This window comes from Cyanistes caeruleus, chromosome 5 (assembly GCF_971803275.1).
Source record: "Cyanistes caeruleus chromosome 5, bCyaCae1.hap1.1, whole genome shotgun sequence".
Taxonomy (NCBI): Eukaryota; Metazoa; Chordata; class Aves; order Passeriformes; family Paridae; genus Cyanistes; species Cyanistes caeruleus.
Genome location: NC_141705.1, coordinates 76,845,502 through 76,871,544, shown reverse-complemented (window position 1 = coordinate 76,871,544; position 26,043 = coordinate 76,845,502). Strand labels below are relative to the sequence as shown.

General features: G+C 45.3%; 2 protein-coding genes across 2 annotated transcripts; both read left to right on the top strand.

Annotated features, from left to right (window-relative positions):
- The first annotated feature begins 1,701 nt into the window (after positions 1-1,701).
- Positions 1,702-3,109, top strand: LOC147653276 (uncharacterized). Its single transcript, XM_086890531.1, has 2 exons — positions 1,702-1,949; positions 2,252-3,109. Exons 1-2 carry the CDS (start codon positions 1,901-1,903, stop codon positions 3,106-3,108), a joined length of 906 nt encoding a protein of 301 aa, XP_086746657.1. The 5' UTR covers positions 1,702-1,900; the 3' UTR covers position 3,109.
- Positions 3,110-9,262: 6,153 nt separating this feature from the next.
- On the top strand, positions 9,263-10,717 carry LOC147653275 (uncharacterized). The gene is made up of 2 exons (XM_086890529.1): positions 9,263-9,555; positions 9,860-10,717. The coding sequence occupies exons 1-2, from the start codon at positions 9,507-9,509 to the stop codon at positions 10,714-10,716; spliced, it is 906 nt and encodes a 301-aa protein (XP_086746655.1). The 5' UTR covers positions 9,263-9,506; the 3' UTR covers position 10,717.
- The last annotated feature ends 15,326 nt before the right edge of the window (positions 10,718-26,043 follow it).

The window sequence follows — 26,043 nt, the reverse complement described above, 5'->3', positions numbered from 1 at the left end:
GGGCTGAGCAAATGGCATCACATATTCTCTTGCTAATGGAGGCCAGCACTGCTGCGTGCAACCAAAAAAAGCCTTTTTAACAATCACATTTCAGAAAAGGCACTGGTCACCGGGCAGCAGGAGTGGGTTTCTTGAACATCAGAGTCAGTTCCACTTCCACACTGGTATTCTCACAATCTCTGCAGGACAGCAATGTTAAAGAATTTCTTTTTTTTTTTTTTTCTTCCATTAAATGATTGCGTTTTTGTGTTTTGGGCTGATTCTGGTTGTCCTGTGCCTCTGGGATGAAGTTCCACCTGAACAAGAAGAAGGACATTTTTACTGTGTGCATGACTGGCCATTGGCACACACTGGCCAGGGAGGCTGTGCACGTGTCTGCCCTGGAGATGTTCAAAAGACAGCTGGACAGACTCCTCAATAACGTGCTCACCGAGATCCTGCTGGAGCAGGGAATTTGGATGACCATGAAATCATACAATGCTTTGGCTTGGGAAGCATCTTAAATCTCATTTGCTTACACCTCCCCTGCAATACGCAAGGACACCTTCATCGAGTCACCTTGCACCAAGCCCCATCCAACCTGGAATGTCTCCAGGCCTGGAGCAGCCACAGCACCTCTGGCCAACCTGCGGCAGAGACCACAGCATTTTGACCACGCTCATTGTTAACAATTTCTACTTTCCAGCTAGTATGAATCATCGTTCCTCCAGTTTAAAGCCATCAACCCTTCCCTTCTTCCAATAGGCCCTGCTAAAAACTTGATCCTTGTGTCCCCTCAGGCACCCCCTGGGCACCTCCCATGATGAGGAAGAAATTAACTGAATTTAAATTAGAAATACGCTGCATGCCACAAGGGAAAACAACTTTGTTTTTTCAGCTCCTGCATCTCAGCTGCTGCAGGCACCCTGAGGGCTGCACTGACTCTTCCTGGGCTTATTGGGCACATGCCCTGAAGCAGGGGGCTGGAATCCACTCTTCCTGGCACTTAAAGCCACGCCTCTCACTTGAACACTGCTCATCTAAAACCAAATCCTTGCCTCTTTCAGCGGCGGCACCCTACACTCACACTTCCATTGCTCCACTCTTCAGGCCTAGGCACTGCTCAGGCACTGCTCACACCTAGATCAGAAAAATCACACACTCAACTCTGACAAGGTTTCATCTGAGTCAAATCACAATGGCAATAAGACACCAAAAATATTTATAGATACATCTCTAGGAAAAGAGCCGTAGAAGCATATATGCATAGGAAAAGTCACGTGCAGGACACAGCAATTTAAGAAATCCTTAAAGGACTTATTGTGTAGAAGATTGCTGATATATTTCATTTCATCTGTTTGAAGTTAATCAAAATTCCCATCCAGACACTGAATGCTATAACGTGTATCATTGACAGAGTATCTGTAAACCTCTGAAATACAGACAATTTCTCCAGGCTTTCAATCGCTTTCACCAAACGTTTGTGTACCAAATTTTCCAGACTATCAAATTTTAGGCCATGCCACTGACTAATAACAGCACTTAGAAGGCATAAAGCAACAGAGACTTTTGTTACGTCCTATATGCCAAACAAAGTCCCTGTCAGCACCCACAAGGACACCCTCCCCAAAGCAGGCCTGGGGGTCACGCACGGAGCGCTGATGCTGAGGTCACAGGGGCTCCTGTGACATCATCACCCAGGCCTAAGCTGTAGAGCTGGGTTGTGCAGCAACACAACTTGCAGAGTCGAGGAGAGGATCGCGCACAAGCAGCTTCCCAAGCCCACTGGGCCACTTCTGGTGCCTCTTGGGCAGCTCATACGCACCTCTCGCCACCCAGCCAAGGATTGGTACGTTTGTCAGGAGGAGAAAGGCCGGCAGTGCTGCGGCACAGACCCTCCAGGCACTCGTCCATATCCTCGATGGAGCGGCAGGACTCTCTTGAGAAGTGTCCTCCTGGGAAGGAGAGAGGTGAGAGCCAAGTCTCCCTGCCCACAGTTCCCCATGGCTGGCACAGGGGGAGTGGCCAAAAGCAGCAGAAAGGGGAAGCAGGAGCTCCACAGAACAACCCCAGATTAGAGCCATCCCCTCAGGGGCCAGTGGGGCCAGGCTGGGCCGTGGGCACCTGTGCCTCCCTTGCCCTTCAGCCAGCCCTACAGGGACACAGCAGGGCCACGGGAACAATCCTGCAGGGACATTTCCTGAGCCCTGAGAAGCTGCTCACACATCATGTCCTCTCTCTCTCTCTCCCTTCACACTGCATCACGGGACAGAGGCAGATCCAACCAGCAGCAGCAGCCTCTCTCAAGAGCCCAGGCCATCCCAGGCTCGACGCCGCTCGTGGGGACAGCGAGCACAAGGCGCAGGCAGCCACACAGCGAAGCCCATACGGCTCAACCGCGGGCCACTGCTGCATGCTGAGACCAGCAGCCCTGGCACCGCCACTCAGGAGGTGCCAGGGCTGTCCCAGGACGTGAAGCTGGGCACCAGCAGCAGCAGCAACGGGGGCTTCCCTTACGCAGAGCAGAGTTTGGAGCAAGGCCATCCACAGGCAGACACAGAGCCAAAAACACCCCAGGGCTCGCTGGCAAATTGCTGCCCAATGGGCGACGTGGCAGCTCAGCACGCTGAGACCAGCAGCCCCGGCACCGCCACTCAGGAGGTGCCAGGGCTGTCCCAGGACGTAATGCTGGGCACCAGCAGCTGCAGCAGCAGCTTCCCCTGTGGAAGGCTGAGCTTGAAGCGAGGCCATCCACAGGGAGCCGCAGACCCACTGTCGCTCCAGGGCCCGCTGGCAAAACGACGCAGGATGGGCGACGTGCCAGCCCACAGCGCCGAGACCAGCAGCCCCAGCAACGCCAGCCAGGTGCCATGGAGGCCGTCCCTGGACACTCAGGCATCCAGGAGACAAACAGCTCCAAACAGACCACCATCGCTCTGCTTTCCCGGCCCCACCACCGACAACCGCTCCCAGCCTGGGCCTGCTCGCATGAGACACGTGTGGCGGCAACAGCGGCGAGCCAAAAAACCCTACAGTCGGCCTGACAACCAGAGCAGGACCCGACAACCTTCAGCCCCCTCTCTCATTCCCCTCATCTCCCAAAATAAAATTTTCTTTTTCTTTCTTTAAACTGGGAGTTGCCACATTCCTTTTTCCAGTCACCTCACAGCCTCCTGCGGCTCAGCCCCAAATAGGGCCCCACTTCTTTGGGGCGCTCCAGCACGCGTGTGTGCCCTCAAGGGCTCAGCCTGCCCCACACCAACACTCAGGGTCAGATGAAGCGCTGGCCTGGAGATGCCAGCCCTCCCGCAGCTCCCCGGGAAACAGGGAAAACCATGGATGCAGCAGGATTATTCCCTTCCCACACCAGGCCACGCACAGCTCCATTCACCAGCGCTGCCACTGCGCTTGCACCTACAGGCCTGGAGAGTAAATGCGATAATGCAGCTGATGCTGGGAAGGCAAAACTAAAGCCAGCCCAACCCCGCAAAAATACACTGCACACATGGCCTGAGGCTGACTCTTGCACTGACAGGCTGAGAATTTCCTCCTTTCTCCAAGATTTTACACAAGTGCCAGCTCAGCTTAGGGGACAAATGGAGGACAGGCTTGATGGCAAGGACTTGGCTTCTGCCACAGGGGCAACCCTCACTCCTGCCTCCATGGGAACACTGCTTTACCAGACAGGCACATTGAGACACCTCTGATTTCACACCCCAGCTACCATTTCCCCTTCTCTGCCATGCATTTCCCCCACAACCAGCCTCAGCCCCTGCACTTCCACAAGTGCCTTGCTTGCCTGAACACCCTTGGCGGCTCCTCCCGGGGCTGAGCAAATGGCATCACATATTCTCTTGCTAATGGAGGCCAGCACTGCTGCGTGCAACCAAAAAAAGCCTTTTTAACAATCACATTTCAGAAAAGGCACTGGTCTCCGGGCAGCAGGAATGGGTTTCTTGAACATCAGAGTCAGTTCCACTTCCACACTGGTATTCTCACAATCTCTGCAGGACAGCAATGTTAAAGAATTTCTTTTTTTTTTTTTTTCTTCCATTAAATGATTGCGTTTTTGTGTTTTGGGCTGATTCTGGTTGTCCTGTGCCTCTGGGATGAAGTTCCACCTGAACAAGAAGAAGGACATTTTTACTGTGTGCATGACTGGCCATTGGCACACACTGGCCAGGGAGGCTGTGCACGTGTCTGCCCTGGAGATGTTCAAAAGACAGCTGGACAGACTCCTCAATAACGTGCTCACCGAGATCCTGCTGGAGCAGGGAATTTGGATGACCACGAAATCATACAATGCTTTGGCTTGGGAAGCATCTTAAATCTCATTTGCTTACACCTCCCCTGCAATACGCAAGGACACCTTCAACAAGTCATCCTTGCACCAAGCCCCATCCAACCTGGAATGTCTCCAGGCCTGGAGCAGCCACAGCACCTCTGGCCAACCTGCGGCAGAGACCACAGCATTTTGACCACGCTCATTGTTAACAATTTCTACTTTCCAGCTAGTATGAATCATCGTTCCTCCAGTTTAAAGCCATCAACCCTTCCCTTCTTCCAATAGGCCCTGCTAAAAACTTGATCCTTGTGTCCCCTCAGGCACCCCCTGGGCACCTCCCATGATGAGGAAGAAATTAACTGAATTTAAATTAGAAATACGCTGCATGCCACAAGGGAAAACAACTTTGTTTTTTCAGCTCCTGCATCTCAGCTGCTGCAGGCACCCTGAGGGCTGCACTGACTCTTCCTGGGCTTAATGGGCACATGCCCTGAAGCAGGGGGCTGGAATCCACTCTTCCTGGCACTTAAAGCCACGCCTCTCACTTGAACACTGCTCATCTAAAACCAAATCCTTGCCTCTTTCAGCGGCAGCACCCTACACTCACACTTCCATTGCTCCACTCTTCAGGCCTAGGCACTGCTCAGGCGCTGCTCACACCTAGATCAGAAAAATCACACACTCAACTCTGACAAGGTTTCATCTGAGTCAAATCACAATGGCAATAAGACACCAAAAATATTTATAGATACATCTCTAGGAAAAGAGCCGTAGAAGCATATATGCATAGGAAAAGTCACGTGCAGGACACAGCAATTTAAGAAATCCTTAAAGGACTTATTGTGTAGAAGATTGCTGATATATTTCATTTCATCTGTTTGAAGTTAATCAAAATTCCCATCCAGACACTGAATGCTATAACGTGTATCATTGACAGAATATCTGTAAACCTCTGAAATACAGACAATTTCTCCAGGCTTTCAATCGCTTTCACCAAACGTTTGTGTACCAAATTTTCCAGACTATCAAATTTTAGGCCATGCCACTGACTAATAACAGCACTTAGAAGGCATAAAGCAACAGAGACTTTTGTTACGTCCTATGTGCCAAACAAAGTCCCTGTCAGCACCCACAAGGACACCCTCCCCAAAGCAGGCCTGGGGGTCACGCACGGAGCGCTGATGCTGAGGTCACAGGGGCTCCTGTGACATCATCACCCAGGCCTAAGCTGTAGAGCTGGGTTGTGCAGCAACACAACTTGCAGAGTCGAGGAGAGGATCGCGCACAAGCAGCTTCCCAAGCCCACGGAGCCACTTCTGGTGCCTCTTGGGCAGCTCATACGCACCTCTCGCCACCCAGCCAAGGATTGGTACGTTTGTCAGGAGGAGAAAGGCCGGCAGTGCTGTGGCACAGACCCTCCAGGCACTCGTCCATATCCTCGATGGAGCGGCAGGACTCTCTTGAGAAGTGTCCTCCTGGGAAGGAGAGAGGTGAGAGCCAAGTCTCCCTGCCCACAGTTCCCCATGGCTGGCACAGGGGGAGTGGCCAAAAGCAGCAGAAAGGGGAAGCAGGAGCTCCACAGAACAACCCCAGATTAGAGCCATCCCCTCAGGGGCCAGTGGGGCCAGGCTGGGCCATGGGCACCTGTGCTTCCCTTGCCCTTCAGCCAGCCCAACAGGGACACAGCAGGGCCACGGGAACAATCCTGCAGGGACATTTCCTGAGCCCTGAGAAGCTGCTCACACATCATGTCCTCTCTCTCTCTCTCCCTTCACACTGCATCACGGGACAGAGGCAGATCCAACCAGCAGCAGCAGCCTCTCTCAAGAGCCCAGGCCATCCCAGGCTCGACGCCGCTCGTGGGGACAGCGAGCACAAGGCGCAGGCAGCCACACAGCGAAGCCCATACGGCTCAACCGCGGGCCACTGCTGCATGCCGAGACCAGCAGCCCTGGCACCGCCACTCAGGAGGTGCCAGGGCTGTCCCAGGACGTGAAGCTGGGCACCAGCAGCAGCAGCAACGGGGGCTTCCCTTACGCAGAGCAGAGTTTGGAGCAAGGCCATCCACAGGCAGACACAGAGCCAAAAACACCCCAGGGCTCGCTGGCAAATTGCTGCCCAATGGGCGACGTGGCAGCTCAGCACGCTGAGACCAGCAGCCCCGGCACCGCCACTCAGGAGGTGCCAGGGCTGTCCCAGGACGTAATGCTGGGCACCAGCAGCTGCAGCAGCAGCTTCCCCTGTGGAAGGCTGAGCTTGAAGCGAGGCCATCCACAGGGAGCCGCAGACCCACTGTCGCTCCAGGGCCCGCTGGCAAAACGACGCAGGATGGGCGACGTGCCAGCCCACAGCGCCGAGACCAGCAGCCCCAGCAACGCCAGCCAGGTGCCATGGAGGCCGTCCCTGGACACTCAGGCATCCAGGAGACAAACAGCTCCAAACAGACCACCATCGCTCTGCTTTCCCGGCCCCACCACCGACAACCGCTCCCAGCCTGGGCCTGCTCGCATGAGACACGTGTGGCGGCAACAGCGGCGAGCCAAAAAACCCTACAGTCGGCCTGACAACCAGAGCAGGACCCGACAACCTTCAGCCCCCTCTCTCATTCCCCTCATCTCCCAAAATAAAATTTTCTTTTTCTTTCTTTAAACTGGGAGTTGCCACATTCCTTTTTCCAGTCACCTCACAGCCTCCTGCGGCTCAGCCCCAAATAGGGCCCCACTTCTTTGGGGCGCTCCAGCACGCGTGTGTGCCCTCAAGGGCTCAGCCTGCCCCACACCAACACTCAGGGTCAGATGAAGCGCTGGCCTGGAGATGCCAGCCCTCCCGCAGCTCCCCGGGAAACAGGGAAAACCATGGATGCAGCAGGATTATTCCCTTCCCACACCAGGCCACGCACAGCTCCATTCACCAGCGCTGCCACTGCGCTTGCACCTACAGGCCTGGAGAGTAAATGCGATAATGCAGCTGATGCTGGGAAGGCAAAACTAAAGCCAGCCCAACCCCAGAAAAATACACTGCACACATGGCCTGAGGCTGACTCTTGCACTGACAGGCTGAGAATTTCCTCCTTTCTCCAAGATTTTACACAAGTGCCAGCTCAGCATAGGGGACAAATGGAGGACAGGCTTGATGGCAAGGACTTGGCTTCTGCCACAGGGGCAACCCTCACTCCTGCCTCCATGGGAACACTGCTTTACCAGACAGGCACATTGAGACACCTCTGATTTCACACCCCAACTACCATTTCCCCTTCTCTGCCATGCATTTCCCCCACAACCAGCCTCAGCCCCTGCACTTCCACAAGTGCCTTGCTTGCCTGAACACCCTTGGGGGCTGCTCCCGGGTCTGAGCAAATGGCATCACATATTCTCTTGCTAATGGAGGCCAGCACTGCTGTGTGCAACCAAAAAAAGCCTTTTTAACAATCACATTTGAGAAAAGGCACTGGTCACCGGGCAGCAGGAGTGGGTTTCTTGAATATCAGAGTCAGTTCCACTTCCTCACTGGTATTCTCACAATCTCTGCAGGACAGCAATGTTAAAGAATTTCTTTTTTTTTTTTTTCTTCCATTAAATGATTGCGTTTTTGTGTTTTGGGCTGATTCTGGTTGTCCTGTGCCTCTGGGATGATGTTCCACCTGAACAAGAAGAAGGACATTTTTACTGTGTGCATGACTGGCCATTGGCACACACTGGCCAGGGAGGCTGTGCACGTGTCTGCCCTGGAGATGCTCAAAAGACAGCTGGACAGACTCCTCAATAACGTGCTCACCGAGATCCTGCTGGAGCAGGGAATTTGGATGACCATGAAATCATACAATGCTTTGGCTTGGGAAGCATCTTAAATCTCATTTGCTTACACCTCCCCTGCAATACGCAAGGACACCTTCATCGAGTCACCTTGCACCAAGCCCCATCCAACCTGGAATGTCTCCAGGCCTGGAGCAGCCACAGCACCTCTGGCCAACCTGCGGCAGAGACCACAGCATTTTGACCACGCTCATTGTTAACAATTTCTACTTTCCAGCTAGTATGAATCATCGTTCCTCCAGTTTAAAGCCATCAACCCTTCCCTTCTTCCAATAGGCCCTGCTAAAAACTTGATCCTTGTGTCCCCTCAGGCACCCCCCGGGCACCTCCCATGATGAGGAAGAAATTAACTGAATTTAAATTAGAAATACGCTGCATGCCACAAGGGAAAACAACTCTGGTTTTTCAGCTCCTGCATCTCAGCTGGTGCAGGCACCCTGAGGGCTGCACTGACTCTTCCTGGGCTTATTGGGCACATGCCCTGAAGCAGAGGGCTGGAATCCACTCTTCCTGGCACTTAAAGCCACGCCTCTCACTTGAACACTGCTCATCTAAAACCAAATCCTTGACGCTGAGGCACCCTACACTCACACTTCCATTGCTCCACTCTTCAGGCCTAGGCACTGCTCACGCCAAGATCAGAAAAATCACACACTCAACTCTGACAAGGTTTCATCTGAGTCAAATCACAATGGCAATAAGACAACACAAATATTTATAGATACATCTCTAGGAAAAGAGCCGTATGCACTTCCATAGAAGCATATATATATGCATAGGAAAAGTCACGTGCAGGACACAGCAATTTAAGAAATCCTTAAAGGACTTATTGTGTAGAAGATTGCTGATATATTTCATTTCATCTGTTTGAAGTTAATCAAAATTCCCATCCAGACACTGAATGCTATAACGTGTATCATTAACAGAATATCTGTAAACCTCTGAAATACAGACAATTTCTCCAGGCTTTCAGTCGCTTTCACCAAACATTTGTGTACCAAATTTTCCAGACTATCAAATTTTATGCCATGCCACTGACTAATAACAGCACTTAGAAGGCATAAAGCAACAGAGGCTTTTGTTACGTCCTATGTGCCAAACAAAGTCCCTGTCAGCACCCACAAGGACACCCTCCCCAAAGCAGGCCTGGGGGTCACGCACGGAGCGCTGATGCTGAGGTCACAGGGGCTCCTGTGACATCATCACCCAGGCCTAAGCTGCAGAGCTGGGTTGTGCAGCAACACAACTTGCAGAGTCGAGGAGAGGATCGCGCACAAGCAGCTTCCCAAGCCCACTGGGCCACTTCTGGTGCCTCTTGGGCAGCTCATACGCACCTCTCGCCACTCAGCCAAGGATTGGTACGTTTGTCAGGAGGAGAAAGGCCGGCAGTGCTGCGGCACAGACCCTCCAGGCACTCGTCCATATCCTCGATGGAGCGGCAGGACTCTCTTGAGAAGTGTCCTCCTGGGAAGGAGAGAGGTGAGAGCCAAGTCTCCCTGCCCACAGTTCCCCATGGCTGGCACAGGGGGAGTGGCCAAAAGCAGCAGAAAGGGGAAGCAGGAGCTCCACAGAACAACCCCAGATTAGAGCCATCCCCTCAGGGGCCAGCGGGGCCAGGCTGGGCCGTGGGCACCTGTGCCTCCCTTGCCCTTTAGCCAGCCCAACAGGGACACAGCAGGGCCATGGGAACAATCCTGCAGGGACATTTCCTGAGCCCTGAGAAGCTGCTCACACATGATGTCCTCTCTCTCTCTCTCTCCCTTCACACTGCATCACGGGACAGAGGCAGATCCAACCAGCAGCAGCAGCCTCTCTCAAGAGACCAGGCCATCCCAGGCTCGACGCCGCTCGTGGGGACAGCGAGCACGAGGCGCAGGCAGCCACACAGCGAAGCCCATACGGCTCAACCGCGGGCCACTGCTGCATGCTGAGACCAGTAGCCCCTGCACCGCCACTCAGGAGGTGCCAGGGCTGTCCCAGGACGTGAAGCTGGGCACCAGCAGCAGCAGCAACGGGGGCTTCCCTTACGCAGAGCAGAGTTTGGAGCAAGGCCATCCACAGGCAGACACAGAGCCAAAAACACCCCAGGGCTCGCTGGCAAATTGCTGCCCAATGGGCGACATGGCAGCTCAGCACGCTGAGACCAGCAGCCCCGGCACCGCCACTCAGGAGGTGCCAGGGCTGTCCCAGGACGTAATGCTGGGCACCAGCAGCTGCAGCAGCAGCTTCCCCTGTGGAAGGCTGAGCTTGAAGCGAGGCCATCCACAGGGAGCCGCAGACCCACTGTCGCTCCAGGGCCCGCTGGCAAAACGACGCAGGATGGGCGACGTACCAGCCCACAGCGCCGAGACCAGCAGCCCCAGCAACGCCAGCCAGGTGCCATGGAGGCCGTCCCTGGACACTCAGGCATCCAGGAGACAAACAGCTCCAAACAGAGCACCATCGCTCTGCTTTCCCGGCCCCACCACCGACAACCGCTCCCAGCCTGGGCCTGCTCGCATGAGACACGTGTGGCGGCAACAGCGGCGAGCCAAAAAACCCTACAGTCGGCCTGACAACCAGAGCAGGACCCGACAACCTTCAGCCCCCTCTCTCATTCCCCTCATCTCCCAAAATAAAATTTTCTTTTTCTTTCTTTGAACTGGGAGTTGCCACATTCCTTTTTCCAGTCACCTCACAGCCTCCTGCGGCTCAGCCCCAAATAGGGCCCCACTTCTTTGGGGCGCTCCAGCACGCGTGTGTGCCCTCAAGGGCTCAGCCTGCCCCACACCAACACTCAGGGTCAGATGAAGCGCTGGCCTGGAGATGCCAGACCTGCTTCTGGTCCCCCTTAAGCCAGCCAAAAACCAGAATGGTGTAAAACATGACATGGGATGGATGGCCGCTTCTAAAATCTTTGTTCTTGTGTCTCCCTAGGCCACCACTCTGGAACCTCACAGGATGAGGAAGGAATTAACTGAGTTTAAATTAGAAATACACTGCATGCATAATGGAAAAAATCTCTGGGTTTTCAGCTCTTGTATGTGAGGTGATTCTGGCACCATGAGGCTCATGGCCAACAACTCCTTTCCCTCCATCACCTCTCCTGAAAATACCAGAGAATCTGAGTCTCCACACATGCACCAGTAGCTCATCTCTGAGAAGCAGTAGGGCTGACAGGCAAACGTTTCTTTGGGGATAATTTTGGACTTCCTCCCTCACAGACTACTGTCAATGTCCTGAAAAAAATACCCAGCGCCCTCATACTCTCTGCAAATGAAACACAAGACATTTAAAAAGAATAAAAATTAACCATGTTTTGGAGCAGGGACAGGTCAGACAACCGGAGGCCTGAGAAGATTTACAAGTGACAGTTCTCAGAGAAAGTTAGTTGGAAATTTCTTCTTTCTGCTATTAAAATCTCAGGCTCTTGCCATCAGACACTCAAGCCACAAGAAAAGTACTTCAGCACCAGCAGCTGACTGAGCACCTGTTTGATCCACCTCAAAGCCATCCCCTCACATGCACAATTCCTCCTCTGAGCTACACATATTTCTTTCCAACTGGAAGTGCGACTGGGTTTTGTCACCCAGCATTTAATGTTAATTGGTGGAAGTCTTTTAAATGAAAAGGGAATGAAAACTCATAGTATCTAAAGAAAATTGGCTGCAAAACTCTAAGGTTTGCTCCATTCTAAAAAGGAACCAAGGTACCATGAGTCCTAAAAGACTCACTAGCTCTCTCAAACAAACAAGGAAAAAAGTCTAAGAGGAAAATGAACAGACAGACTGGAATTTAATTTAGTGTTAATACAGCTTTAGAAAGGATTAGGTTAAGTTTGCAAGACACCTTTACTTTGATTCAGAGATTTGTTTGGGTTTTCCTTCAAACTCTAGAGAACTGGCAACACACATCTGGGCAGTGTCCTCAGGCTGGTGCAGCAGTCAGGGCAGGGCAAGAGCCAACAGCTCACGGGAAGCAGCAGGCAAAAGCACCATGGCATGGGAACAGGAGGGGTGGGGTGAAGGGAGCTCTGCTCCCATCTGGGCTGGCTTGTGGGAGTAACTGTGATCAATAAACACTTACCTGAACCCAGATGTAACTCTGCACCCAGACCTGGGGTACCCAGCAGAAGAAGAACATGGACCTGCTGGAGTGGCTCCAGAGAAGGGTCACAGTGATGATCCAAGGGCTGGAGCACTTCTGCTATGGAGGCGGGCTGAGAGAGCTGGGCTTGTTCAGCCTGGAGAAGGTGCCAGGGAGACTTCAGAGCCCCTCCCAGTGCCTAAAGGGGACCAAACTTCTCCAATTCCTGCTATGGTTTCCCACCCCAATCCTGAATTTTCCACTGCCTCAGAGACTAGACAGGACTGCTATCCTGCTAAAATCCTGCCATGTTCCCATATCACTTTGCTCCTCATGCTCTCAGAATTTTTTTTTCCTTTTCAATACCCTTTAACCGCACTATTTTGGGCTTTAGGGATCCCTTCAGTCAGAAAAGAATGCAACAGTTTTGTGACTTTCAAAAAAGGAAAAATTTGCCCCTGGATCATTTGCACACAAAAGAATCCTTCTTCTAGCATTATGGTTTAAGAGCTTTCTTGTAACTCCCATCTGCTGTCCAAACCAAGATGCACTATCTTACTTGCCATCACACAACTATCTTTCCGGAATCCAGCACTGTAGCCATGAACACACATGGGGAAAAGCCAAAACTCCATTGTTATCCCAATTACTTGTGGCTACTAATCACAGATCACCTTTTGAGCTTCAGCCTTGCCCAGAGCTACAAACAAGTTGTCTTGGTTTGAAACAGTTTAGAGGTGGGTACTCCAAAATAGGTAACTTCCCCTTGATTCCAACCAATCCCTTTCTACCACTAAGGAACAAGACTCAAGTAGATAGAAGTGAAAAAATAACAGTTTATTAACAAATAGAAAGCCAGGAAATTAAAAAAAAAAAAAAGGTAAATATCTGCTAGATACCAAACTGCTAAATCTCACAAGCCCATGGGAACAAAGAGAAGCATTAAAATGCCAGAAATACCTGTACCCAGGGCCTAGCTCTTCTCTCAGCCTGAGAAAGTGGTTCAGTCCTCTGATGCTTTCTGCCAAGTGTCACATCAGACTGCTGAAAAACTCTACTTAAAAACTTTATGTAGTGGTACTTTTACTACCTTAAAACTGGCACAACCTTTTATTAACCTGGTGTGATGTTTACAAGACTGTTCTGCCAATTAGCTGACTCTGTGGAGGTACATTACAGCCCTGTTTTCCCAAATACATCTTATTTAAAATTTAGGCAATCATTCTTGCTTTATTATCAAGGGATATTCCCCTTCAAAATAAAAATATTCAAAATTGTATATATATATCTTTAATGTGCTCCAACACTTCAACCACAGACTTGAGCTGAAAGACAAATATAATGATAATAAGGAGTTCTGTCCCTCAAACAACAAAATACAATCAACAGGATAATGTGAATTGGAAGCTATCCATTGCATGGGAAAAGGAGCTGTATATTAAATGCAGACTGCCCTTGAGTTTCTGCATCTTTTCAATACTGGGAACACAAAACTCTCATCTGCACTACCTTCAGAGACTCAAAACAGTTTTCTGATCAACCAACCAAGCTCTTCCAGTGGTTACACAAAAGCAGTGCATATGCTCTAACTAGAGCATGCAGGATTTGTGTTCTGAGAGCATGAGGAGAGAGCTTAGAATCACCTCTGGATGGTTACAGCAGCTTCTTGTCCAGCTGCACTTCCACTCCTGCATACCTACGTAAATGCTGAGGAACCCAAATTTGCATCTGTCCCAAAGCCCTAAAGTGGGATTTTGTGTCAGATTCGGGACTTGACTAGGAACTCTACATGCAGCCAAAAGAACTTTTCCAGCTGTAACATTTGTTGAAACTGCTACGCTTCCATCCAAATTTTAAGTTTTGTCAACTTGGCAGGTTTTTATATCAGAGGGATTTTCTCAGGAAAATTCACAGTAAACTCAAACTCTAATCCCAAACAAAGCAGCCAAACTTTCCAAAAGACTCTGAGGATTCTTCTGGTTATCAGCTGCTAATTGCATTTGAAAGAAACAATGCTTACTTGAAATCAATAACTTAATGAAAATACTGGAACAGTGTAGATGGGGCTGACATGCCTCAAAATTAGGAGATCCTGACAATGCTCTCAGCACAGGGCTAAGAAAGACTGAACTAAATCACTAGAGATGATACAGAATCACAGAATAGGCTGACTTGGAAGGAAGCCACAAGGACAAATCCTAGCCCTGCACAGCAGCATCCCTAGGAGTCACACCTTCTGCCTGAGAGCATTGTCCAAACACTTCTATGTCTCATTTAGTGCTGTGACACTTCCCTGGGGAGCCTGTTCCAGTGCACAGCCACTCTGGGTGAAGAACCTTTTTCCAGTATCTGCCCTAAACATCCCCTGGCACAACCTCAGGCATGAACATATGAATATTTTGTTGATATGCTAAATCTGTGTGCACTAAAAATAAAGTCACAAATGCACAATTATTGTTTTTAACTCTTTTCTCAATATCTCTAATATCTCAAGAGGAAGGGGAAACGGTGATGTGACAAACCTGCAGCCTAAACTAACAAGTTTCCATGGCCTAGAGAAAGACAGACATATATGAGATAATATTCTGATTAACTGAAAGAACTCATTATGTTTTGTTTTGCTATCCATCAACTCTCTGATCACTACTAAATTATGAAGGATAGCATGTGAAATGTCTGTTCTATACCATACACATCTATCAACAGATTCTTAAGGCATCCCAACTGGACCAGATTTTATGGGTACTGCACACCTTGTATTAGTTGCCTGTGAGGTGTAGGCTCCCCATTACGGTAAACCCCTGTTCACCATTTTACCTACTGCACTTCCAGGGATCAAAACCTCCAGACCTCCAGAGTCCCTCCCCAGAATGTCACCAAGAACATGTTGTATTTTCCTGTGAAAAACATCTGGTGCCAAATACAACTTAAGGAGCAGTTTGAGCAAACTGTCTGGGAGAGGATGTTGAATGTGCACAAACATGTGCTCTGTTTTTGCACGGGAACCAGCCAGATCTGTGCTGATGCATCAAGTGCAGGAAAGTATTTGGCACCAGCCCTTAGCCCCAGAATCTATCCCCTTGTAGGCAGTGGAAAAATGTTCCATTTTTAGTTGTCCAGTTATATTGGGTCTATACACAAGTGAAGCATCCTGTCTTGTTATGCAAAGACAGTTACCCTGTCCACTTCTCAGGTGTTTCTAGGTATGGTAAGGCCCAGAGGACTGAACCTTTCCTTATTATACTTCAGCCCCTCTTTAACCTGAGTGGAATTTGCTGACAAGAAGGAATCTCAGGACAGATGGGCCCTGGTTGCCACTGAGCAGATCTGGGACTATGACTAGACCCTGCCACACCTGGATTCCATTAGGAATTTAGAAAGCCAAGGGGTCCTCTCATAACCTCATTACTCAATGGAGGGGTCTCTCATGCCCTTTGCATGCCTGGTCTTCATGCAAATCATTCTAAATTGGTTCTAATCAAATTTACCTCTGTAAGTTTCTTTTGTGTACTAATTAACAGAGTGACCCTTGCCAAACTCTGTTAGGCCTTGCTTTCAAAAACTTATATTAAATCCTAGTTTTTTAAATACCTTTGATGGTGATTTTTTAAGTGGCCAAACCAGTCATTTGCAATGGGCTTCCACAGTGGAAAAGGAAATTAAGTGGGGAAAGGATGGGAAATGCCTGAATTTTGTCTTGATGTACAAGCAAAATAAAGTCACAGGAGCTGGAAAGCACTGCAATTTCATTACCATGAAAGATGAGCAGGAAATAGTTTGCTTTAATGAGTTGGGGGGGAGGTCCCCCCAGAAATGTGTGAAACTTAAGGATGAGGAAAATAAGAAAAAATTTGAAAAGCCAAAAAAAACAGCCGGGAGCAAAGACAGCAAAGAGCACCATGAAGGAAATAATGAAGCCCTCGAGGCAGAAAAAGGGTCTGAAAGCCTGAGCTTCTGACAAAAGAGAGAGAGGCAAGAGCACAGTCCAGTTAAAGCTAACAGGAAAGACTAAGAGTGCTCAGAAGGAAGAGCCAGCAAGGTTAAAGAAAGAAATGTGCCATGGCCAGACCTCAGTGCTCAGTTCCAGCTTTAACACTCTCACTGGTATCTTTGGCAGCACTGTCAGCTTTATTTTAGTTGTGCTGTGCAGCCCCAACCTTCTGTACTCATCAAATACACTTCAGGAAAATCTTTCTATGTGTATTTGTACCTTATAACTTTAATCTAATTAGACTAAACATGTTTAATTTAACTCATTTCCAGTAAAAAATGAAATATATATGGCTCAACACACCGTGTTTTTCCTAAGTGTCAAGAATCTCCTAGCATTCAAACATCTCTACAATGAACTTGAACAAAAGATTAAAAGGGTATTTTGTAAATGCTTGGAACAAATATAAGCAGAGGGGAGACAATTTCCTTTTTTTTTTTTAATTAAACAACACAGCAAAGCATGAGACCTTCCAAATAATAGAACTAAATGTTTATGGCCTCCCTTCTTCCCATGACAACCTCAATGTTAAGTAAGAAAAACTTTAGCTTGTCACAGGCACATTTCTTTTCAGCATCTCATGCAGTACAGCCAAAAAAGCACAGAAGTACTGGTTTGATAGGGGCCTTCTGACAGAAAGGTTGAAACAGCTGTTGTATTGGATAACACAGACAGTCAAGATTTAAGGTATTTGGAAATATACTGTGATGCAAATAACAAATGAAGGAAACAAAAATATGACCTTGCTCAGCTCCCTTCAAGTCATGCTGAAGTTTTCACTCGCACAGAATGAGCTGCTTTAGCAGACACAACCCCAAGAAGGTTTCCATCCAAAAGTAGTTTAATAGAAGACAAAAAAAACATGGAGTGGAAGCATGTCCCATCTTTACAAACAGCATCTACACTTAGAGTGTACAGGGTGGCCACCATATGTTCTTAGTATCTGAATAGCAGAAATTTTTTAAGATGAGAAGTTCAAGACCCAGCCTTTCCTTCACCTACCCACTACAGAGCAAAGACAATCACACACAAAATCTGGCTTTTCCCGTCCCCACAACATAAGGCAGGTCAGCTGTAGCATTCAAGCTAAAACAAATTAATTAAATTGCCTAAAATAAGCAAGATTACAAAGGAAAAAAAATCTGTAATTATGTATCTCCAATCATCAATCCTAACTCTTCCTAAAAATTGAGACACATTGGCAGACAGATTGTTATTTTGGCAAAACTATTCTAAATTATCATCCCATGCTTACAAGAGATAACTCTGGATATGCCTGAACTACAGATAATGACTTAAGCTTTCATCTGGTACTTTCCCCCATTAATCTAAATTGCATCCAATGAAGTTTAAAAAAAATCAGTTGCCAAACCATCTCTCTTCTCATCTTAATCTGTTTGCAAGGTCTTATAACCATGTTCAAATGACATTAGTTGGTAGCAGTCAGAGGAACATCACATTAGTATTTTTCCCTCTTTTCAGTTAGTGCAGCTAGCAGCTTTCTTAAGCAGTTTCTATTTTATAGATTTTTTTTAAAAAGTCAAAAATATACAACTCACATCAGGGAATGAAACCATTATATGAATAACTTTTGGCCTCTGATATATTTCAGATTTAAAAAAAACTAAGCATATGTCATTTCAATGTAACTAGTATTCTTGAGGTTGGAAACAAGTTTCCCTAGGAATGGCCAATGGGAGAGGGGAAATATGAATCCTAGCCAACAAAAAAAAAAAGGCTTTCTAAAGAACTATTAATAAGAAATCTTTAAAGAAGGGCATTTGTCTGCCCAACTGAGTAAATATGAAGTATTTCCACCATTAATTTTTTTTCATACAGTAAATCACTAAAACATAGACCAGTATCAAGAAAATACTCTGGAATCAACACATCTCTGGTCCAAAGTAAGTTGGTAAAAATAACTCAGTGATTATTCCTCTTACAAACAGGGTTATGTCTTAGCTCAGAACAAATTTTTAAATGCTCCAGCAAGGCAAACAGCCATACAAACAGCTTGTTGAATGACGTGCCAACTGAAACAAGCTCTTAATAATGTTGTGAAATTACATTATCTGACACGTTTCAAAAGCTTATTCAGGTGCTTATTAAAGCCCATAAAACCTATAGGGAAATACAGACAGGATGACATTTCAGTCAGCTTACCATAACATTTTTCTAGTGAAATTGCATAGCAACATATTAATGCTGAAAAAAAAGTGTCAGCAGTAAAAACAAATGCCAATAACCTACACACTTCCTTGAAAAGAAAAAAAAAAAAAGCTACCGGTAACATACATCAGCAAATTACAAAGGCACCACAGTCTTAACAGCAGTTTAGAGCATCAAACATATGCTTTAAAAATATCACACAGCCTCCTAACTGCACTCTAAAAATGAGAGAACAAGGCAGTTTATACCACATGCCATGTGAAATCTGCATCTCACATCGTTCTGCCAATATGCACAATTTGGAGGAAACGATCAAACTTTTCATTATGCTATGAACAAGCAGACAGCAAGAATTGCTGTCAGTGTAAGAGCTTTGCATAGGTGAGGAAACTCAACACAACTCATCATCAATTAACACACTGCAATGAGACACACCATTCTGCCTAGCAGGTTTCTGGTCTGAAAATCAAGCTAGAAAGAGACAGTCAGTTGCTAAAAAAGGTTCTTCTTGAACTTAACGAATTATTTCAGTGACAGAAATACCATGACAAAGTGTCCCCTTCCCCACAACTCAAGTCATCTGCAATTCAGATCAGACTATGCTTGGAGAGTGCTTAAGGTAAAATCAGACAGGTGATAAGGGGAGAAGCCTGTAGGAGAATGTAAATGAATGTCATGTGAATTGAAATGGAAAAAGATGGTACAATTCTTAATACCACAAGTGAAACACTAAAGACAATACCATTCAAGATGCTTGAAGTACCAAATCGTGCTGTTTTAGTCATCTGTTTTCCATAGCTTAGTAACAGTCATCCATATATTCTTTTCACACCCAAAAAATGCCACTGAAGTTGCACCAAAAGGATTGTCAGATCAAGATCTAGATGCTCAGTGAATCACATTTGGAAAAATGCAAGCAGAATAAGCACTTAACCATCTGAAATTTTATTATTCTGAGCTCTCTCAAACATGCAGTGCACTTTTCCAAACCTACTTCCCAACCCATTCTTTACCTGTTGTACAATTTCCCAGGAGCAGCATCTGTTGCCTTGACTAAGAAAAAAGAAATATGACTAAAAGAAACCAGCCAGAGATGAAAGCTGTCTTTGATAGTTGCACCCCTTGGACACATACAAACAGCAATATGATCTCCTTGCTGCACTTGTTCTCTCCATGGTCTTTATAGTCCCCTTTTCTTCATTTTTAGAACTCACTTGTAACTGTTTTCTAGCAGTCCCTGATGCTTACACTCAGCACAAATGGATTAACACCATTTAGGGTGAACTCACAGCAATACTGATATCTTAGGTTGCAAGCTGCCTAGCTCTGAAGGACACTCTTTATGTGAAAATCATGGCATATTTCTGAATTTATTGGCTAAGTTTTTGAATTTATGCCCTAAAGTGATACAGCCAAACCAGTGAAAAACATTTTCACGTAGTCTAATAAACACTTGTTTGTAGTCAAGAGTTTCAAGTATCTTCCATTTAGAGCAAAAGACTTTATTTGTTAACAACAAAGGAAGCACAGCATGAACCGAACGCCATTCAGCAACAAACTAAAAGAGGCAAGGTTTGAGTGCCCACAAGCCAGTTTGAATCCTGCCTGAATATAAATCTGGGCCCACGAAAGGCAGTAGGCAACAGACTGAAGCAAGAAAGTGCTGGGATCAGAACACTGGAGTCTGTGAGTCCCCAGCCAACATCATTTTCTTGCCTTGGCCATGATACAGCAGAGGTTACCAGAGACAGAAATGAGGAGAACAGAGGAAAGAGAATATCTGAACAAAGAAAAACATGGGAAAAAAGAACTTCCTGTTCTAGAGGGATACAAACAATTTGCCTTTGGATATCAGTGGTGGCCATCAAATAGGTATCTGTGATAATTATATTCTTAGGCAAAAACATAGAAGACTCACACAGATGGCAGAACTAAGCCCCAAATATTCTGCCTACCACATTTCTGAGGACCTATAGATCTTAATTACAACGCACCTGAAAAGATATGCAGTCCCAAAGAAAAAGTCACACCTCTTCATGGAAAAAAAAAAAAAAAAATCTTCATTTTCTGCCAGCATTCATGACATCAGTGCTAAAGTGAACAAGCACCAGCCTGTGCCACCTTTGCTTGGCTGCCACTTGTGTTCTCACACTCCCTTAGACATAAGTGATGACATGAAGACTAAATCTGAGTTACAGGGCAATTCAGCAAGAATACCAGATTCTTTGAAAAGAGCATGTAATGTGGCAAGTAGATCTGGATTTTTTTCAAGCCCCCATCTCAAGCTCACTAACTTTGGTTAATTTGGTTTAGTTCAAATAAATAAGAATTCTGAAAAGGGGGATATTTAGTAAAATCTCCAAATTTGTAAAAGCTCCTGTCATGGTTTTAAAGCAGTAACTAAGAATTACTAGAAAACTTACTTATTTCTTGCTGTGAGATATGGATTAGAGCAAGAGCAAAACAGGCTTAAAACTTAAAAGGAATAAAGAAAGTTTATTAACAAAAATACAAGAATAAGAGCACCAGAATAAACTTTCAGAAAACCCTTTTATCCCGCACTCCCCACCATTCCCTTGTTCACATGACAACATAGAGACAAAAGACTTTGGAACTTTGGTGTTTAAAACAGTCTCAATTCCTGCTAGAGTCTTTTTATCAGCCTTTGTAGAGAAACATAAGTCTTCTTCTGCTAATCTATGGAGAAAGCAAGCTATTTCTGCTTTAGTTTTCTATTTCTCTGATGCCAGCTGCCCGGAAATCCTGTCATCAGTTCACTTCTCCCATTTCACATCTCTCTGAGGTTTGTAATGAGTCTAGAGATGTCATTTTTTAAGAATGAGTTATTCAAAGGCAAAAGTCTTCTTCATCTATCTCTGTGAGCTTCGCAGGAAAACAGTTTTCTCATTGCCCTCAAGGCCTCAAATCTTCGCTTCACTCTGTTCCACCACCTCACTGTATCACAATTACTCCACCTTTTGCTCAAAATCCACACTTTGAACACTCCATTCCTCCCAATATACTCTGTCATGAATTATAGGAGATAATGAAAACATTGAAAACAATAATGTTTTTCAGAACATTATTGTCCATCTCCATAGCTTTAACAGAGAAATATTTCAGCTTATAAAGCATCTCCTTATTCTCTCTTCCCCATCTAAAACTTAACTTTTTCCTTCACTATCTTTGATGGTTTTTATGATGTCTTCTTCATGTTGATTGTCTCTGTCTCTCTGGGAAAAAGGAGTAATCTGTGCATTTTATCTAGGTAGTAAAAGAATAAAAGTCTTGCAAAGGCTGCAGATGTTGATGGTGTCAGGTTTCAGTCCTGAAGCAGAAACTACAAACCAAGCCAGGCCGGCCAGCTCTGTTTCTCTCCCCCCCGCCACCCTCTGCGGCCTTGTCCGGCCTGGAGGGGGGGAGGAGGCCGAGACAGAGCCTTGTTACCTTGTCAGAGGCCAGAAACCCAAAGAGGACAAGAGACCTCTGGCTTTACATCTTAAGGCGGTGTTCACAAGTTGATCTCACTTTTCAATGGTCAAAACTGCTGTCAATTCTTAGAATTGATTGGTAATTGGTCAGGAGAAAAGACTCCCATCAGCCACCAGCAGCTTCAACTTCCTTAGCTCTCAAAACTGTCTTAAAGGTAAACTCACCCCATGACAGCTCCAAAAGTTTATTTAATATTAGTTTTCTAAAGTAGATATTCAACATGCCTTCAAAAGGAAAACAGAGGATTTAAATACTATATAAAAATCTTGCTTTGTGAACATAGTTAATGCTCAACTGAGATCACTTACTTCCATACCTTCCAAAAGATACCAATAGTGAACAAATGTCATGAATCTCAAAATATTCTCTGAATACTAATAAATCTCTAAATGGCCATGATCCATTCTTTAGCCAAATGAACTTCAGCAAACAGATTGTAGAATTCTATAAAACAGGAATAAAATATTGATTGTAAATTGAGGAAGGTTTTTTTTTAAAGAACAGATGTACAGCTAAATGGAATTACAGATCTAATACTGTCAGAAATTCCTTAACTCTCATCCACTCCTCTACCCACATGAAAATGTATCATGTTTACAAAGGGAAAAAAAAAAATTACAGACATTATCAGATGTCTTTATTTTTTTTTAACTTAGAAGGGAAGATTCCAGCCTGCACCTGTACTACCAATTTGGCTTACAAATGAATCCCTGTGTTATTCACACTCACATCCACTGGTTTGTTTCTCAGAGCACTTTAATGCAGACATGGCTGGACTCACCCATATCTGTGGAGAGCCAGCGAGGCTATGAAGCTCCTTAGATTCTGATGGTAGATCCCACAAACAGCAAAAGAGTTGTCAGATCTGCTCTCAGTTTATTTGGGCTTTTAATAGAGGCTGAGTGGGAATTAGCAAAGGAAAAGAAAACAAAGCAACCAAACAACCAGGAAATGGTTGTACCAATTTAACTGAATGCATGATTAGGTGTTGCAAGTTAATGTTATACCTCTGTCTCAGAAATGACCAGTTAGGACATGGGAAGCACAAGAAAAAGTTTGATTTCTACCCACTTACTGTTTCACACAACATCTTTGGGAAATGATTTAGCATAGTTTAGAGATTGACTAAATCCCCACTGGAGTAGTAAGGCTGTTTCAAGGTGCAAGGAACATTTCTTTCCTAGCAAAGTGAAAATAAAATATGTACATATATATTTAACTTTCACGTACTTTGGCTGTCTTGAAGCTTCATGACAGTTGCAGACCACATGAACCATGTCAAGTCTTGGTCCTTTGCAGAATATATAGCACTGAAAGTGGAAACTTATTTTCTTTTCCTCTAATCATATAGCCAACATTTTTCTTCTTACAAAAGTAACCTGTTTTAATTGCTAAATTATATTTTCAAAAGTTATTTCAGTATTTGAGAGCTTATGTGATAGCACAAAGGCCTTCAGCTGGAATTTCCCACAAGCAATTCAAGTACCATTTATATCCTTAAGAAATCAAAGTGGGGAAAGAGTAATTATGTGCCAAGCACCATAAATAAATATTTGCTAAAGACAAGGAAAGGCAACTCCATGGCAACAAAATTTACTGTATAAAATAATCAATGAAGGGTTCAATGATACCCTTGTTAAAAAAAAAATATTCTCCTAACATAAAGCCACCAAATTAAGAAGAACTCTCTCAAAGTTATTCATCACTCAAACTACACTGAGATTCAAATCTGATAAATGCAACATGGAGATTTACATTAATGCTTGGTCCTACACTGATGAAACATGAAGCAGACAGATAGTCACATTCCTTTTCCTCAGCAAAATCCCTGTTTTCACCTCTACTCTTTCCCCAGCAGGGTGCAATAATCACAGAATCATAGAACAGTTTTGGATGGGAGGACCTTCCAGATCATCTTGTTCCAACTCCCCTGTCACAGAAAGAGACACCTTTTAATAGACTAGGATGCTCAGAGCCCTATCCAACCTGGTCTTGGACACTTCCAGGGATGAGGCATCCACAGTTTCTCTGAGTAAACTGTGCCAGGGCCTCACCACCCTCCCAACAAAGTCAAGGTTACTGGACCGTAGCTAAAAGTTGGAAATACAAAATCATGGAAATAAACCTCAAAGGTTTTCTAGGAAAACACCCCTAGTATTTTAATTATTAAAAAAAAAAATTAAAGGCAAAAACTGACATCTCCATTACCCTCTTAATCCCATAGAGTTGTCAAAGTATCCAAGCAAAACATGGCCATGTAAAGCTTTAAGCAATGGTAAAATTCTTCATAGAATTCCCATTAATTTCTAGAACATACAAGCATGCCATTTATAAGCTCAATTTTCTCATTTAACAAATTCATTTCCTTTCTACAGATACCAAGACTATCTAAAATGAGCTTAGTTAAAGCATTCCAGTGGTAGACATATTAAAACCTTCAAAACTTCAGCCAAAAGCCAACTGGCAGGAAAACTTTAAATGAAAACATTTACCTCACATCATAATCTGAAGTGCGCTCTTTGAAGCATTATTTTTAGATCAAATCTATGGTAAAATAGGACTTAGGGAGATTTGTTCATAGCATGCTAATGTATAATGTCCTAATCTTATTTATTCCAAAACTTGGAGCTTCCAGTAAAATTCCAGTTTTTCCCCAGTAGTACTTTGTTTGATTTTCTTCTGAAAATCCTTGCTGCTTCATATCTGTTTGCTATTACCTTTCAGACAGGAACACATTTATCATGATTTAGGGACGATTCCCTCTCAGACACATTTATCATGATTTAAGGGTGATTCCCCATCTCTGTTTCCCCCCCACCTAAAATTTCAGGTTAAAGTTTTGGATGCTTCACCCTCTCACCACTGACTGCACATTTACCGAGACCCAGATGCTTTAGAGACAACTGGATCATTTGTGCACTGGCATAAAAACGTAACAAAAACAAGGCCAGCCTTTATGGTCTTTGAATTGTATACTCTAAAAAGCCAGTGTTTTTAACAACAGACTATATCACTCAAAAAAAAAAAAAAAATCACAGACCTTTAAATTCCAATACTGCTATGTAGAGGAAAAATTCAGTGTTTTCTTATTATATTTCCAGTCATAGAAAATCTACATTTTAATTCCAAGCTAAGAACCCAAAACAAACTCAGACTGGCAATAAGCCTTTTTCTCTTAGCCAACAATATCTTAACCAAACTTTCCATTTCCTTTGTTTACAAAGTTCCTTCTAGCTCCCATGTTACATTCAGCACAGATCCCGAGAGCACCATTCATCTATGAAATTGTTGCTAAATGGGGTAGAAAAATGTTATGTGCAACAGCACTGTCCCTGCCTACAGGTCCCCAGGCTTTCTTCTGCATTGTTGTACACAAGTTACAGGAGTGAGTTTTGAAGATCTCAAACCCCACCTCGCTTTGACCTTGTCTTTGTTGCTTTTCTCTGCAAACATCTAAATTTTCTCCTCCTTGAGGCATGCTAGAAAACAGTCTTTAAAAAAAAATATGTGTTTTTACAACAAGAGTATTTCAGAGAAGGTTCTGCAGTAAACTGTCTCAACTGTCGATAAATCTCAGTCCTTATCTGAAGGAGCTGCCTTGAAGGCACAAGTGGATAAGTTGTTTCCTTGCCCATTCATTCCTTGTTAAAGCTTCCAATTTTGCCTCTTCACACAAAAGACCACAAATCCAGTATTTGCTTTTTCTTATGAAATTCAGCTATGCAGCTCAGCTATGCAAAGCACCAGAAAAAGTCAATGCTCATTCCAGATTAAGAATGTAAAACCAGAACTCAAATCCAAGCCAGTTTCTTTTTGTGGATGTCGTGGTTTTAAACCAGTAACTAAGAAAATTACTTATTTCTTGCTGTGAGATATGGATTAGAACAAGAGCAAAACGGGCATAAAACTTAAAAGAAAAAAAAAGTTTATTGACAAACTACAACAATAAGAACACCAGAATAAACTTCCAGAAAAAACCTTTTCATCCCCTACCTACCCACTATTCCCTTGTTCTCATGACAACAGAGACAAAAACTTTGGAACTTTGATGGTTAAAACAGTCCCAATTCTTGCTACAGTCTTTTCACCAGTCTTTATAGAGAAACAGGAGTTTTTTCCTGTTAATTTATGGAGTTTCTCACAAGAAAACTATTTTTGTTACAGTTTTCTACTGCTCTAATGTTAGCTGCTCAGAGCTACTATTATTAGAGTTCACTCCTCCCATTTTCACATCACTCTGAAGTGTGTAT